The 15,717-nt window shown below is 50.9% G+C and overlaps 2 protein-coding genes across 2 annotated transcripts; both read right to left on the bottom strand.

Moving 5' to 3' along the window:
• Positions 1-1,497: 1,497 nt before the first annotated feature.
• On the bottom strand, positions 1,498-3,042 carry LOC137476501 (inositol 1,4,5-trisphosphate receptor-interacting protein-like 1). The gene has a single exon (XM_068194860.1). It carries the CDS (start codon positions 3,040-3,042, stop codon positions 1,498-1,500), a length of 1,545 nt encoding a protein of 514 aa, XP_068050961.1.
• Positions 3,043-11,244: 8,202 nt separating this feature from the next.
• On the bottom strand, positions 11,245-12,789 carry LOC137476502 (inositol 1,4,5-trisphosphate receptor-interacting protein-like 1). Its single transcript, XM_068194861.1, has one exon. It carries the CDS (start codon positions 12,787-12,789, stop codon positions 11,245-11,247), a length of 1,545 nt encoding a protein of 514 aa, XP_068050962.1.
• Between the last annotated feature and the right edge of the window lie 2,928 nt (positions 12,790-15,717).

A 15,717-nucleotide genomic window follows, 5' to 3' on the forward strand; every position in this document is an offset into this window, starting at 1 on the left:
CTCTGAGGCTGCTGAGGCCCTGGCCCACGCTGCCCACAGACGCTGTGGCTGCCCCATCCCTGGCACTGCTCCAGGCCAGCTTGGATGGGCCTTGGAGCAACCTGGTCTCGTGGAAGGTGTCCCTGCCCTTGGCAGCAGGGCTGGAACAAGACAATTTCTAAGGACCCTTCCAAGCCAAGGCATTCTGGGATTCTGTGATCAGAGGGGCTGGGGGCAGCCGGGCTTCATTTCTGTTTAGACCCATTCCAGCACTCTAAGTGTGCTGGAGTTCAAAGAGTCTGTTCACAAGCCCAGATTCACAGCCTGTGACATTTACCACTGCTATAGGTCTGGCTGAGATCAAGAAAGTCTGCCACGCTCCAGATTCTGCAAAACTGTGTTTTATTGAAACAAAAGGAAAGCAGTTTCCAGCTTGCCACTTGTAAATGCTCTGACTCTAGAGCATGAATATGGGCTGCAACAGATAGCGACCCTAGACACAGCTTTCTGTGTATATAAAAATTATATATGTAATATATTATATGGTATGTAACATATATGATACAGTCATACTAATATATAAAGTATATAGTATGTATATATGATATGCATGTTATATATGTAATAAAAACATCTGTTTTATGAAAAACCTTCCAGACATAAATGCATTAAGATCAATAATATGTGTGATAACGGGTAGTGACACTAAATATGTGCTCTACTGTTACTATTTAAATGTAATTACATATTCAACTCTTTAAAATTACTTTTTATCATGACATAATAATTACATCTTTTCTATCTTTGATATTATTAATATGAATAGATTGCTTTGTTTTATTGTATTTTATTAGTATATATGATAATTTATAAACTTTATAGAAGGTATACACTTCATAAACTTTATAGTGGCTGTATAGTACATCTGTATAAGAAACAAAAATCTAGATTCTTCTCTAAACAAAATTTCAGGTCAGCTCCAACACAGGTGGTCCAATGCTGAGGTGAAGGTGTCCTTTCCGGGGACAAGGAGAGACTCCATCCATTGACTCATCCCGGGCCAGCAGTGCTGATTTTTCCTCTCGCTCTTTTTTGCCCGGTTTGTTGTTTTTCTTTTTCTGTCCCAAACTCCCACTTCTTGCACGCTCTAACTTTTGGTCCTTCTCAAAGGCCAGGAAGAACTGCATGTTGCAGGTGGGATTTGGTGACTTTGGCCCTGCATGTACAGCACGTGTTCTCTCACGTGCTTCACAGGAGTGGGAGAGTTCATAGCAAAGCAGGGCTCAATGCCATTTGGGTGCCTTTTTCAGAAAGTGAAATGATACAAGGAAGTAGAGTAAACGCTCCTGTGGCTGTCCACCTGCTGAGGCTGCAGGAGAAGCTGTGGGACCTTCGCCAGAGCCGTTGCACGAATCCTCTTCTCCTTAAAGCGCCAAATTTGTGCTAGGAGGTGGTTCTCTGCTGCTGGCTGCGAGCAGCAGAAGCACAGCTCTGTGCTCATAGCCATGGCTCCTCACCTTAATTCGGTTGATGTTCACCGAGAACGGTTCTCTTGAACCACTTTTGCAGCACCTGGCACTCATGGATCGCCTGGGTGTAGGCGGTCGGCTGCTGCACCAGGTGATGGAAGAGATTGTATGCGTTACATGCTTGAACGTCTGGAGGTAAACGGATGTCCTGAGGAAACCTCTGGTTACCCACAATGAAGTGGTTGAGGCGTTTTCCTCGCACACATAAGTACAGGCAGTCGCTGATATCCATCAGTCGCTGCAGGAGATGTCTCCTGCGCCACAATGACACAGGTGTGACATTGAGCCGGTGCATGACAAGGGTTTTCATGGTGTAGGTGGAAAAGCTGAAGCCCAGCAGAAGACGGGTGAAGAACTGCAGGCATTTGAGGTGCAAGCTGTCAGGAGGGGCCCGCCTGGCAATGTGCTTGAAGAACTCAACCTCTGCCACAGCGTAAGACTCAGGCCAGGTTGTGCTTGGTGTGTAGGCCTCTCTAGGCTGGCTGCTCACAAAGACGGCTGAGTCACCTCTCCGCACCCCGAACAGCATCTCAATCCTGAGGCTTTCTCTGCCATTTGTCACCTTGAATTGGCAGGAGCGTGTGGAGGGCAGCAGTATTAAATGCCAGTCGTGTGACTGGGGCAAAGCTGTCCAGATTGCTTTCACCAGTTGCCGGAACCAGCAGGCAGTTTTCTGCACGTCCAGGTAGGAGCCGGTGCAAAGGGTGTCTAGGAGGCTGGGATCCTGGTTCCTCCTCAGCTCCTCCTGGGGGTGGTGCAGGAAGCACAGCATGTTCTCGCCCTGCTGCTGCCCCGTACAGGTGCACTCCAGCTGCACGCGGACACGGAAGTTCCTCTCGTGCCTCTGCCCTGCACTGTCCAGCTCCAGGTGGAAGCTGTGGCCTCGGGGAGGAGTCATGGGGATGAGCACGCGGTACACGACATCCTGCTCACGGGGACTCCAACCTTCAAAGGCACTGCCCACCCCGATGGCTCGTTGCAGGACTGGGTAGAAACTGTTGGACAAGACATGCCCGAAGAAAACTGTATAATTGTCCATGAGGTCTATTGTCCACTTGCAGCCTATCTGCAGGTCCTCTTCAGGCCACCGTATGCGCCCCATTATAACTTGTCCAACATGATCATCAAAATCGTGGTCTACTTGGACAAAAGGCCTGTGGCCTGCCCAAGCCTCATGGACAACTTCATTTCCAACATTGTCTTCTTCATTTGCTGCAACATTGCCAACTTCCTCTTCATTTGCACCATGGTTTTCTTCTTCATTCTCCTCTCTCCTCCAGCAGCTTTTCCACACAATCAACCACAGGAACAAGACATGCAGCAGGAGCACAGCAACAGTTAAGAGCTGCAAGAGCTGCACCTTCTTCTGGGAGAGCTGCTCCACCTCCTGCTCCAGCCGAAGCCTCTCCCATTCCAGGTGCTTTGCACGCATTTCCATGCGCAGATGTGTTTCCTCATCCAAGCCATCACCCACGGGCTGTGGGTACTGGATGAGACTTTTCAAGAGCACAAACAGGAATACTACTGGATCCATGATCTGCAGGAGGAGGGAGAGAAAGCCTTGAGTGGGGCAGGGAGGGAGGGAACTACTGGTTGCTGGAGGGAGGACAGGATCCTCAGGGTTCTGGGCGCAGGAAAGACAGGGCCCCCGACAGCTGGCAGGCAGCAAGCGCTATCCCAATGCCCCTGGAGCTACAGAAGCAGCAGCAGCCCTGTGGCCTGCCCAAGGCTCCCCCATGAGGGGCTGTCCCTGCATGCAGGGGGAGAACCCAGCCCCGGGTGCAGCGTTTCTGCCCCGGCCCTTGTGCCCAGCCCAGCCTCCCCGCCACGTGTGCACTCACCGCTTGCCCAAGCAATGCAGGGCCAGCGTTACCTGCTGGGGCCTTTTATTGCTGCCCCCTCTGTGACATGTCCTCTGTGATGTCACAGGTGTCAGAGTGCATCACAGCCCAGCCAACCCCACCCTTGGTCCCCTGAGCCAACTCCTGGCTCAGGCGCTGTCATGGTTTGACACTGACACGATGCCAGCGCCCCCATGAAAATATACTTTTCTAAATAATTGCTGTGAGATGTGATCAGGAACAGAGCAGAGCAGGCCCATCTTAGTAATAAAGGAAAGAACTTTATTAAACTACTACTACTAGAAAAAACTACAAACACTAAATCCTGGATGAAGACTTTCTAAAACACCCCTCCTCCACCCACCTAATTTCTAAACAAACTTAACAGTGAGACACCACCCAGGATCCTAATTAAGTTGCCACCCTTCAGATATTCAAATACTCAATCTTTCAAGGGAGACAGGAGTCTCTCCTGTGCCACAGACCCCCCCCCAGGAAACACAATTGCCACCCTTGTGTTTCCATGTCACACATGGCGACCGCCCGGAGAAAATCTGCCATGGTGACACTCTCCTTTCCATGTCACAGTGCTCTCACCACCGGGCATGGACAGACTGCTCATAGGGCTCCTTTAAGGATGCTTTGCCATGAACCAAAAGAGACAACAGTTCAGTTTCTCATTTTGGGACTACAGTCCCCCCCATTTTCCCCTGGGGCTGAGGGTCCAAGAACAGAGGTCGTCTTCTCCTCTTCTTCTTCTTCTTTGAAGATAGAGGGCTTCTCCATACCTTCTCTCTACTCCTCTGCTGGTAATCACTGAAACAGGTCTCCTGGCACACCAACGCACCACCCTAAGTGCAGCTTCTGAGACTCTCTATCTCTTCCCTCTGGAGGGGGGGAATGACAAAGACATCTCCGCTTCTTTCCACCCTTCCGTCCACAAGAGCTGGCTCGGTTCCAGTCCTTCTACCCCTCGGCTCACCTCGACCAGGCCACATGGCTTCCCCTCCCCCACCCAGCCCCATGGCTGGGCAGGGAAGGTCTGCACAGCACCTTGACCGGAACCAAAGAGAGCGAGCTCTTGGGAGTTCTTGCTTTTAACCCGCTGTGTTCTCAGAGGCGTATCCCTATCTTCAGTGGTCACTGCAGGTGCCAATATCCAAACTTGACCACTGATTGGTTTGACCCAACTTCCTGAAGAAAAAAAAAATCACTTCCATGTCAAACCACGACAGGTGCTCAGAGTGTCCCTGGTGTACTGCTTAAGGCTGCCCTTGGGTGAAGCTTCTCCAAAGAACTCCCATTGTTCTTTCATTTGGATTTATTTTCATCTGCCCTTCATTGACAGTCTCAAAGATATCCCTGTTGGAAGGCACCCTTGAGGATCACTGAGTCTAAGCTTTGACTCCTCACTGGTTGAGCTACACTTAAACCTCGGAGTCGTCGAGATTGGAAAAGTCCCCGAAGATCACACAGTGCGACTGCAAACTTAACACTGACAACGGCACCAATCAGCCAGTTCCCCAAATGCTACATCCACATGACTTTGAAACCTTTCTGAGGGTGGTGACTCGGCCATTTTCCAAGGCAGCCTGTTCCCAAGCTTGACGTCCTTTTTGTTGCAGGAATTTTTCCTAGAGAGCCAATCTAAACCTCCCATGGCGCAATTTGAGGTAGTTTTCCTCTGGTCATATTGTTTGTTCCCTGGGCTAATATAATGACCCCCACCTAGCTGCAACCTCCCTTCTGGGACCATTTGCATCGCATCTGGCGGTTGGCCTGCGAGACCAGCTCCAGGCAGAGGAGGGAAAGGTGCTGCAAAAGCACTGTACTGCCCATGATCCAGTGGGACAAAATGGGTTCTCGATGGACAGAAGAGTTTCAGGTCACCTGGAACGGTTTCCATGTGAGGACAACCTCTGTGCCAAATACATCGGCCAAGGAAATCCATCCCCTTCCAAACAGAAGGAAAAATCAGAATTTTCCTTGTAGAATATTGAAAAGCTTGAGTCAAAGTCAGTGCTGGAAGGTCCGTGTAGGTTTTGCTTACCAGCAAGGCCAGACTGTGAAAAGGGGATCTCAGCAGCCAAGGAATGCTCTCTTGCTCTGGGGCCCTCCATGGCGGAGGCAGCACAAGTGAGAGCCCTTGCGTGGCCTTTGCCTTCAGCAAGGCCCTAGTTTGGGCAAACCCTGAATTCCCTGGGAAAGCAGCTCAGATTTACACTGCCCAGCCTGAAGGGTGCCAGAAGACAGACAAGCCCCACAAGGTGCTATTGCAATCCAGCTTAGGCTACAGCTTTCTGCCCTTGTACCTCTGGAGCCTTGGAGGGGAAGGCTGCGTGCCTTGCAGTGAATTTCACCAGCTCTCCTGCTAACAGCCCTGGGCACCCCAAGGCTCTTTGCTCGGAGCACAGGCAACAGCAGGAAGAAATCCTCACCTGGCTTTTGAGACCCCTGAGACAAGCAAGGACGAGCAAGGACTTCTTCTTTTGCAGAGAAGCCACAATCAGCGGTGCACAGATGCTTCTCTCAACCACCCGTCACTGAAAATTCAAACGTTACTCTTTGGGGTTGGGGTTTGTGTTCTGTTTTGTTTGGAGCTTTTTCCCCCACAGGAAAACCTGTGGCATTTGCCATATTGCACACCCAGATTTGAGTGGTCCACTCTCGGTGCTGTCTACGTGGAACTCAAAATTGTGCCTTTGCCCCTCTCTTTCCCCTGTTTGGATGTGTCAGTTCCCGGGATTGATGGGTAACAGCATTTCTCTTCTCTCACCTTGTGCTCAGGAGCTGGAAGAGCTGATCCCTTCCCTCTCCATCACCAGCTTGACCCCAGGAGGGTTCTGCAGTAGGGTAAAGTGGCATGTTGCCAGTGGCTCAGCTGCCAGCACTGGTGCTAGCCAAGGTGGAAGGCTCATCTGTATGGCTTGAGTCAGCTCAGCTCACAGCTGCCAGCATCTGGGCTGTGTCCTGCCCCACATTCTTCCTGCCATCAAGTTGCAGGGGCTGCAGCAGGATGGCAGGGGGGGGAAGCCAAAGGGACTTCAGCAAATAAGGTCTCTTTCATGCGTGGGCTCTTTCTGTCGTTGTCTGCTCCCATAGGCAGTTGGGCAAAGCCTTGCCCGAATGTAATGAAGCACTGAAAAATACTGCAATAGTTTTAAATAGATATAAATCACACTATAATAATACTGTAATAACTGTTGTATGATAAATTTCATTGAAACAACACTGGGTCATAACAGTGGCACATCAGCTTCTTCCATTCGTATTTACATGAAACATGCCTTATTCTAGAAGCATTCCATTTGGAAATTAGTGACTTTCCCACCATTTCCATTGTGTTTTATGTTGACATCATTTTCATCTTCTTGGCAAACACAGCCTGGGATTGATGTGGCTAAGAGACTTTATCTGTTGCTTGGTTCAGCTGGGCTTCAGATCAGTGCTTCCCGTGATCTGCCTTCAGCTTGGCCAACATCTCTTGCAGCCTGCAACTCGCCTCAGAGCGGTCAAAGACTGTCAATAGGGACTGGAGGGATCACAGCCTTTTCTGGAGGCAGCTCCAACCTTGGCAGAACTAAACCAACCTACGACGCCCTGGCATGAGGCTTTCCCACTACCACTGATCCCACCAAAGCCAATTTTCCTGACCCAAGGCTGAAGTGAAGATGAGGAGGGCACAGAGAAAAGCAGCTGCATAAGTTTGAGCATGAGAGTGAAGTTGCTATTAATGACCTTATGAAATGACATTACAAAATACTCTTTGGGTTAAAACTGGCTCCCCATCACAGTAGTATGGACTTGTTTAGGTTTTAAAAGATCTCTAAGATTGTAGAGAGTCCACCCACAAACCTGACATTGACAAGTCGACCTTGAAACCATGTCCCCAGGTGCCACATCCCCACATTCCTTAAGAGCCTCCAGACATGACAATATCATTCATTCCATGGGCAGCTATGACAACCCTTAACAACCCTTTCAGAGGAAAATTTTTTTCCCAAATACCCAATCTAAGCCTCCCCTGGCAGATGTTGAGGCCATTTCCCTTGTTTCCTGGGAGCAGAGCCTGACCCCCACCTGGGGCGTGGCTCCACGCTTCTGTCAGGGAGTTGTAGAGAACAAGGAAGTCCCTCCTGAGCCTCCTCTTCTCCAATCTCAGCCCCTGCAGCTCCCTCAGCTGCTGCTCATCAGACTTGATCTCCAGACCCTTTCCTAGCTTCCTTCCCTTTCCTGTGCTCAGGCCTTTGCCTCCACTGCTGTGGAACCTGTTGCGGCATTCCACACTCCACACAAGCATGTTTTTTATCTAACCCTTTCTTGCTCTGAGTGAGAGATTAACCCCTTTTCTTTGCAGTGACCTAAGTTGCAGTCTGATTGCTGGCTCTGCTTGTTTTCTTGCATTTTGCATCACCCCCACAAAAGAAAACATCCCCATATAAAAGCAACCGCTGCTAGAGGGGAGTAGAGAAAGTCCGCAAGTGCTTTGTGGGCAATTCCCATCCTTTATTCATCAGTGGGTGTGATTTGGGCTTTGCAAACGATTGGAAAAAATTGTTTCCCTCTTCCCCTGCTCAGGGTGCTTTAACAAGACTAGGAACCAACTAGAAGCAAGGGAAGATTGATGTTCTGGAGAGGGCAAGCACGTCTGCAGCCATTCAATTGTTATGCTTCGCCAGGACCAGAGTGGAATACAGAAGCCTCTGGCTCCAGCTAGAGGCCACTCACGGCTGGGTTTCTAAGCTGAACAGAGCTCTCCTTCGGAAGTATCGCTCTGCCTCCGTTAAGGTGTGTGGTACAATAGGCCCAATATCTCAGAGGGAATGAGAAGACAAGAGAATAGAGAAATTGCTTGCTTCCCAGGAAGTGGCTGAACATTGCTCGTCTATGAGAAGTAGAGAATAAATGTTTTTATTCTCCTTCACTTTTGCATGCACAAACTCTCAATTTTTTCACTATTATCAACAGCTTTATCTCATCTGACTACTTGTTTTCTATTTTATGTTCTCTCCCCTGTCACACTAGGAAGGGGAGTGATGGAGTGGCATAGTGACCACCTGGCATTCAGCCAAGGTGATCCCACTACACCCATTTTTAGAAAGGGTAGGAAGGAACACTCTGGAAATGACCAACACAGCAGCCCCACATCAGTGCCTCGGAAGATCATGGAGCACATCCTCCTTGAAGCTATGCTGAGGCACATGGAGGACCGGCAGGTGATTCGGGACAGCCGAGGGCGAGTCCTGCCTGACCTACCCAGTGGCCTTCAATGATGGAGTGAGTACATGAAGGGACAAGGGAAGGGCTACGGGTGTCCTTTATCTGGACTACTGGAACGCCTTTGACATGATCCCCACAACATCCTCTCTAAATTCGGGAGAGATGGGTTTGGTGCCTGGACTGTTGGATGGATAAGAAATTGCATGCACGGTGCTTCCAGAGGTCAACAGCTCAGAGTTAGGATGGATGTGGGTCACCTGTGGTGTCCCTCAAGGTTCTGTTCTGGGAGCAATGTTTCTTAATATATTCATTAATGCTGTAGATAAAGGGATCGAGGGTATCCTCAGCAGATTTGCTGAAGTCACCAAGCAGAGTGGGGCAGTTGCCACACCTGAAGGATGGAATGCCAACCAGAGAGACGTGGACGTGCTCGAGGAGTGGAACCATGGCAATCCCATGTGGTTTAAAAAGACCAAGTACGAGGTGCTGCACCTGAGTCAGGGTAGGCCTCAGGCAACATCCAGGCGCAGTCTGGTCCCAGGACACAAAGAGGAAGGGAGCTCCTGCCTGTCTGTGTCCTGTCAGCCTGTAGGGTATGCCCCAGGGCAGCCAGGCTGTGACCGCAGCCATGTGTCCCTCGCTCTCTGTGCCCGGCACTGCCGGCCCCGCTGCCCTGCTCCCGGAGCCCTGTCCCCGGGCAGAGCCGTTCCCTGCCCGGGCACAGCCCCATGGGGTGCTCCCTGCCGCGGCCTGGGCTGGCCCCAGAGCAGGGTCCCCCTGCGGGTGGCCCCGGGCCGGCCGCGTGTCCCCGGCCGGCTGTGCCCGGGCAGCTGCCTCAGCCGTGAGGGCTGCAGAGCTGCGGGAGCCCACGGCTCTCTGCCGGCCGCGCTCCAGAGCTCCCAGCTCCAGCTGGCAGGGCCTCAGCGCCCGCCCTGTGCCCTCCCGCACGGATGGACAGGCCAGGCCCTGCTTGCTGCCCTCCTGGTGGCATTCCTGGCCCCTGCGCTCTGCAAGGGCTTCTCCAGGGGCACCTTCCTGCGGCCTTTGAGTCCCTGCACGGGAGCCAGCAGAGACCGGCACAGGGGCTGCTGGCAAGGGCCTGGAGGGACAGCGCCAGGGCCAGCGGCTTCCCACTGATGGAGGGCGGCCTTAGGCTGGAGATGTGCAAGGATTTCTGGCCTCTGAGGCTGCTGAGGCCCTGGCCCACGCTGCCCACAGACGCTGTGGCTGCCCCATCCCTGGCACTGCTCCAGGCCAGCTTGGATGGGCCTTGGAGCAACCTGGTCTCGTGGAAGGTGTCCCTGCCCTTGGCAGCAGGGCTGGAACAAGACAATTTCTAAGGACCCTTCCAAGCCAAGGCATTCTGGGATTCTGTGATCAGAGGGGCTGGGGGCAGCCGGGCTTCATTTCTGTTTAGACCCATTCCAGCACTCTAAGTGTGCTGGAGTTCAAAGAGTCTGTTCACAAGCCCAGATTCACAGCCTGTGACATTTACCACTGCTATAGGTCTCGCTGAGATCAAGAAAGTCTGCCACGCTCCAGATTCTGCAAAACTGTGTTTTATTGAAACAAAAGGAAAGCAGTTTCCAGCTTGCCACTTGTAAATGCTCTAACTCTAGAGCATGAATATGGGCTGCAACAGATAGCGACCCTAGGCACAGCTTTCTGTGTATATAAAAATTATATATGTAATATATTATATGGTATGTAACATATATGATACAGTCATATTAATATATAAAGTATATAGTATGTATATATGATATGCATGTTATATATGTAATAAAAACATCTGTTTTATGAAAAACCTTCCAGACATAAATGCATTAAGATCAATAATATGTGTGATAACGGGTAGTGACACTAAATATGTGCTCTACTGTTACTATTTAAATGTAATTACATATTCAACTCTTTAAAATTACTTTTTATCATGACATAATAATTACATCTTTTCTATCTTTGATATTATTAATATGAATAGATTGCTTTGTTTTATTGTATTTTATTAGTATATATGATAATTTATAAACTTTATAGAAGGTATACACTTCATAAACTTTATAGTGGCTGTATAGTACATCTGTATAAGAAACAAAAATCTAGATTCTTCTCTAAACAAAATTTCAGGTCAGCTCCAACACAGGTGGTCCAATGCTGAGGTGAAGGTGTCCTTTCCGGGGACAAGGAGAGACTCCATCCATTGACTCATCCCGGGCCAGCAGTGCTGATTTTTCCTCTCGCTCTTTTTTGCCCGGTTTGTTGTTTTTCTTTTTCTGTCCCAAACTCCCACTTCTTGCACGCTCTAACTTTTGGTCCTTCTCAAAGGCCAGGAAGAACTGCATGTTGCAGGTGGGATTTGGTGACTTTGGCCCTGCATGTACAGCACGTGTTCTCTCACGTGCTTCACAGGAGTGGGAGATTCACAGGAAAGCAGGGCTCAATGCCATTTGGGTGCCTTTTTCGGAAAGTGAAATGATACAAGGAAGTAGAGTAAACGTTCCTGTGGCTGTCCACTTGCTGAGGCAGCAGGAGAAGCTGTGGGACCTTCGCCAGAGCCGTTGCACGAATCTTCTTCTCCTTAAAGCGCCAAATTAGTGCTAGGAGGTGGTTCTCTGCTGCCGGCTGCGAGCAGCAGAAGCACAGCTCTGTGCTCATAGCCATGGCTCCTCACCTTAATTCGGTTGATGTTCACCGAGAACGATTCTCTTGAACCACTTCTGCAGCACCTGGCACTCATGGATCGCTTGGGTGTAGGCGGTCGGCTGCTGCACCAGGTGATGGAAGAGATTGTATGCGTTACATGCTTGAACGTCTGGAGGTAAACGGATGTCCTGAGGAAACCTCTGGTTACCCACAATGAAGTGGTTGAGGCGTTTTCCTTGCACACATAAGTACAGGCAGTCGCTGATATCCATCAGTCGCTGCAGGAGATGTCTCCTGCGCCACAATGACACAGGTGTGACATTGAGCCGGTGCATGACAAGGGTTTTCATGGTGTAGGTGGAAAAGCTGAAGCCCAGCAGAAGACGGGTGAAGAACTGCAGGCATTTGAGGTGCAAGCTGTCAGGAGGGGCCCGCCTGGCAATGTGCTTGAAGAACTCAACCTCTGCCACAGCGTAAGACTCAGGCCAGGTTGTGCTTGGTGTGTAGGCCTCTCTAGGCTGGCTGCTCACAAAGACGGCTGAGTCACCTCTCCGCACCCCGAACAGCATCTCAATCCTGAGGCTTTCTCTGCCATTTGTCACCTTGAATTGGCAGGAGCGTGTGGAGGGCAGCAGTATTAAATGCCAGTCGTGTGACTGGGGCAAAGCTGGCCAGATTGCTTTCACCAGTTGCCGGAACCAGCAGGCAGTTTTCTGCACGTCCAGGTAGGAGCCGGTGCACAGGGTGTCTAGGAGGCTGGGATCCTGGTTCCTCCTCAGCTCCTCCTCGGGGTGGTGCAGGAAGCACAGCATGTTCTTGCCCTGCTGCTGCCCCGTACAGGTGCACTCCAGCTGCACGCGGACACGGAAGTTCCTCTCGTGCCTCTGCCCTGCACTGTCCAGCTCCAGGTGGAAGCTGTGGCCTCGGGGAGGAGTCATGGGGATGAGCACGCAGTACACGACATCCTGCTCACGGGGACTCCAACCTTCAAAGGCACTGCCCACCCCGATGGCTCGTTGCAGGACTGGGTAGAAACTGTTGGACAAGACATGCCCGAAGAAAACTGTATAATTGTCCATGAGGTCTATTGTCCACTCGCAGCCTATCTGCAGGTCCTCTTCAGGCCACCGTATGCGCTCCATTATAACTTGTCCAACATGATCATCCAAATCGTTGTCTACTTGGACAAAAGGCCTGTGGCCTGCCCAAGCCTCATGGACAACTTCATTTCCAACATTGTCTTCTTCATTTGCTGCAACATTGCCAACTTCCTCTTCATTTGCACCATGGTTTTCTTCTTCATTCTCCTCTCTCCTCCAGCAGATTTTCCACACAATCAACCACAGGAACAAGACATGCAGCAGGAACACAGCAACAGCTAAGAGCTGCAAGAGCTGCACCTTCTTCTGGGAGAGCTGCTCCACCTCCTGCTCCAGCCGAAGCCTCTCCCATTCCAGGTGCTTTGCACGCATTTCCATGCGCAGATGTGTTTCCTCATCCAAGCCATCACCCACGGGCTGTGGGTACTGGATGAGACTTTTCAAGAGCACAAACAGGAATACTACTGGATCCATGATCTGCAGGAGGAGGGAGAGAAAGCCTTGAGTGGGGCAGGGAGGGAGGGAACTACTGGTTGCTGGAGGGAGGACAGGATCCTCAGGGTTCTGAGCGCAGGAAAGACAGGGCCCCCGACAGCTGGCAGGCAGCAAGCGCTATCCCAATGCCCCTGGAGCTACAGAAGCAGCAGCAGCCCTGTGGCCTGCCCAAGGCTCCCCCATGAGGGGCTGTCCCTGCATGCAGGGGGAGAACCCAGCCCCGAGTGCAGCGTTTCTGCCCCAGCCCTTGTGCCCAGCCCAGCCTCCCCGCCACGTGTGCACTCACCGCTTGCCCAAGCAATGCAGGGCCAGCGTTACCTGCTGGGGCCTTTTATTGCTGCCCCCTCTGTGACATGTCCTCTGTGATGTCACAGGTGTCAGAGTGCATCACAGCCCAGCCAACCCCACCCTTGGTCCCCTGAGCCAACTCCTGGCTCAGGCGCTCAGAGTGTCCCTGGTGTACTGCTTAAGGCTGCCCTTGGACGAAGCTTCTCCAAAGAACTCCCATTATTCTTTCATTTGGGTTTATTTTCATCTGTCCTTCATTGACAGTCTCAAAGATATCCCTGTCGAAAGGCACCCTTGAGGATCACTGAGTCTAAGCTTTGACTCCTCACTGGTTGAGCTACACTTAAACCTCGGAGTCGTCGAGATTGGAAAAGTCCCCGAAGATCACACAGTGCGACTGCAAACTTAACACTGACAACGGCACCAATCAGCCAGTTCTCCAAATGCTACATCCACCTGACTTTGAAACCTTTCTGAGGGTGGTGACTCGGCCATTTTCAAAGGCAGCCTGTTCCCAAGCTTGACGTCCTTTTTGTTGAAGGAATTTTTCCTAGAGAGCCAATCTAAACCTCCCATGGCACAATTTGAGGTAATTTTCCTCTGGTCATATTGTTTGTTCCCTGGGCTAATATAATGACCCCCACCTAGCTGCAACCTCCCTTCTGGGACCATTTGCATCGCGTCTGGCGGTTGGCCTGCGAGACCAGCTCCAGGCAGAGGAGGGAAAGGTGCTGCAAAAGCACTGTACTGCCCATGATCCAGTGGGACAAAATGAGTTCTCGATGGACAGAAGAGTTTCAGGTCACCTGGAACGGTTTCCATGTGAGGACAACCTCTGTGCCAAATACATCGGCCAAGGAAATCCATCCCCTTCCAAACAGAAGGAAAAATCAGAATTTTCCTTGTAGAATATTGAAAAGCTTGAGTCAAAGTCAGTGCTGGAAGGTCCGTGTAGGTTTTGCTAACCAGCAAGGCCAGACTGTGAAAAGGGGATCTCAGCAGCCAAGGAATGCTCTCTTGCTCTGGGGCCCTCCATGGCGCAGGCAGCACAAGTGAGAGCCCTTGCGTGGCCTTTGCCTTCAGCAAGGCCCTAGTTTGGGCAAACCCTGAATTCCCTGGGAAAGCAGCTCAGATTTACACTGCCCAGCCTGAAGGGTGCCAGAAGACAGACAAGCCCCACAAGGTGCTATTGCAATCCAGCTTAGGCTACAGCTTTCTGCCCTTGTACCTCTGGAGCCTTGGAGGGGAGGGCTGCGTGCCTTGCAGTGAATTTCACCAGCTCTCCTGCTAACAGCCCTGGGCACCCCAAGGCTCTTTGCTCGGAGCACAGGCAACAGCAGGAAGAAATCCTCACCTGGCTTTTGAGACCCCTGAGACAAGCAAGGACGAGCAAGGACTTCTTCTTTTGCAGAGAAGCCACAATCAGCGCTGCACAGATGCTTCTCTCAGCCACCAGTCACTGAAAATTCAAACGTTACTCTTTGGGGTTGGGGTTTGTGTTCTGTTTTGTTTGGAGCTTTTTCCCCCACAGGAAAACCTGTGGCATTTGCCATATTGCACACCCAGATTTGAGTGGTCCACTCTCGGTGCTGCCTACGTGGAACTCAAAATTGTGCCTTTGCCCCTCTCTTTCCCCTGTTTGGATGTGTCAGTTCCCGGGATTGATGGGTAACAGCATTTCTCTTCTCTCACCTTGTGCTCAGGAGCTGGGAGAGCTGATCCCTTCCCTCTCCATCACCAGCTTGACCCCAGGAGGGTTCTGCAGTAGGGTAAAGTGGCATGTTGCCAGTGGCTCAGCTGCCAGCACTGGTGCTAGCCAAGGTGGAAGGCTCATCTGTATGGCTTGAGTCAGCTCACAGCCGCCAGCATCTGGGCTGTGTCCTGCCCCACATTCTTCCTGCCATCAAGTTGCAGGGGCTGCAGCAGGATGGCAGGAGGGGAAGCCAAAGGGACTTCAGCAAATCAGGTCTCTTTAATGTGTGGGCTCTTTCTGTCGTTGTCTGCTCCCATAGGCAGTTGGGCAAAGCCTTGCCCGAATGCAATGAAGGACTGAAAAATACTGCAGTAGTTTTAAATAGATATAAATCATACTATAATAATACTGTAATAACTCTGTTGTATGATAAATTTCATTGAAACAGCACAGGGTCAATAACAGCGGCACATCAGCTTCTTCCATTCATATTTACATGAAACATGCCTTATTCTAGAAGCATTCCATTTGGAAATTAGTGACTTTCCCACCATTTCCATTGTGTTTTATGTTGACATCATTTTCATCTTCTTGGCAAACACAGCCTGGGATTGATGTGGCTAAGAGACTTTATCTATTGCTTGGTTCAGCCGGGTTTCAGATCAGTGCTTCCCGTGATCTGCCTTCAGCTTGGCCAACATCTCTTGCAGCCTGCAACTCGCCTCAGAGCGGTCAAAGACTGTCAATAGGGACTGGAGGGATCACAGCCTTTTGTGGAGGCAGCTCCAACCTTGTCAGAAATAAACCAACCTACGACGCCCTGGCATGAGGCTTTCCCACTACCACTGATCCCACCAAAGCCAATTTTCCTGACCCAAGGCTGAAGGTAGAAGTGAAGATGAGGAGGGCACAGAGAAAAGCAGCTG

This window comes from Anomalospiza imberbis, chromosome 6, assembly GCF_031753505.1.
Source record: "Anomalospiza imberbis isolate Cuckoo-Finch-1a 21T00152 chromosome 6, ASM3175350v1, whole genome shotgun sequence".
Classification (NCBI taxonomy): Eukaryota; Metazoa; Chordata; class Aves; order Passeriformes; family Viduidae; genus Anomalospiza; species Anomalospiza imberbis.

Bases quoted from the DNA above. Each gene is read 5' to 3' on its own strand.
- LOC137476501 (XM_068194860.1), bottom strand. From the start codon at position 3,042: ATGGATCCAGTAGTATTCCTGTTTGTGCTCTTGAAAAGTCTCATCCAG.
- LOC137476502 (XM_068194861.1), bottom strand. From the start codon at position 12,789: ATGGATCCAGTAGTATTCCTGTTTGTGCTCTTGAAAAGTCTCATCCAG.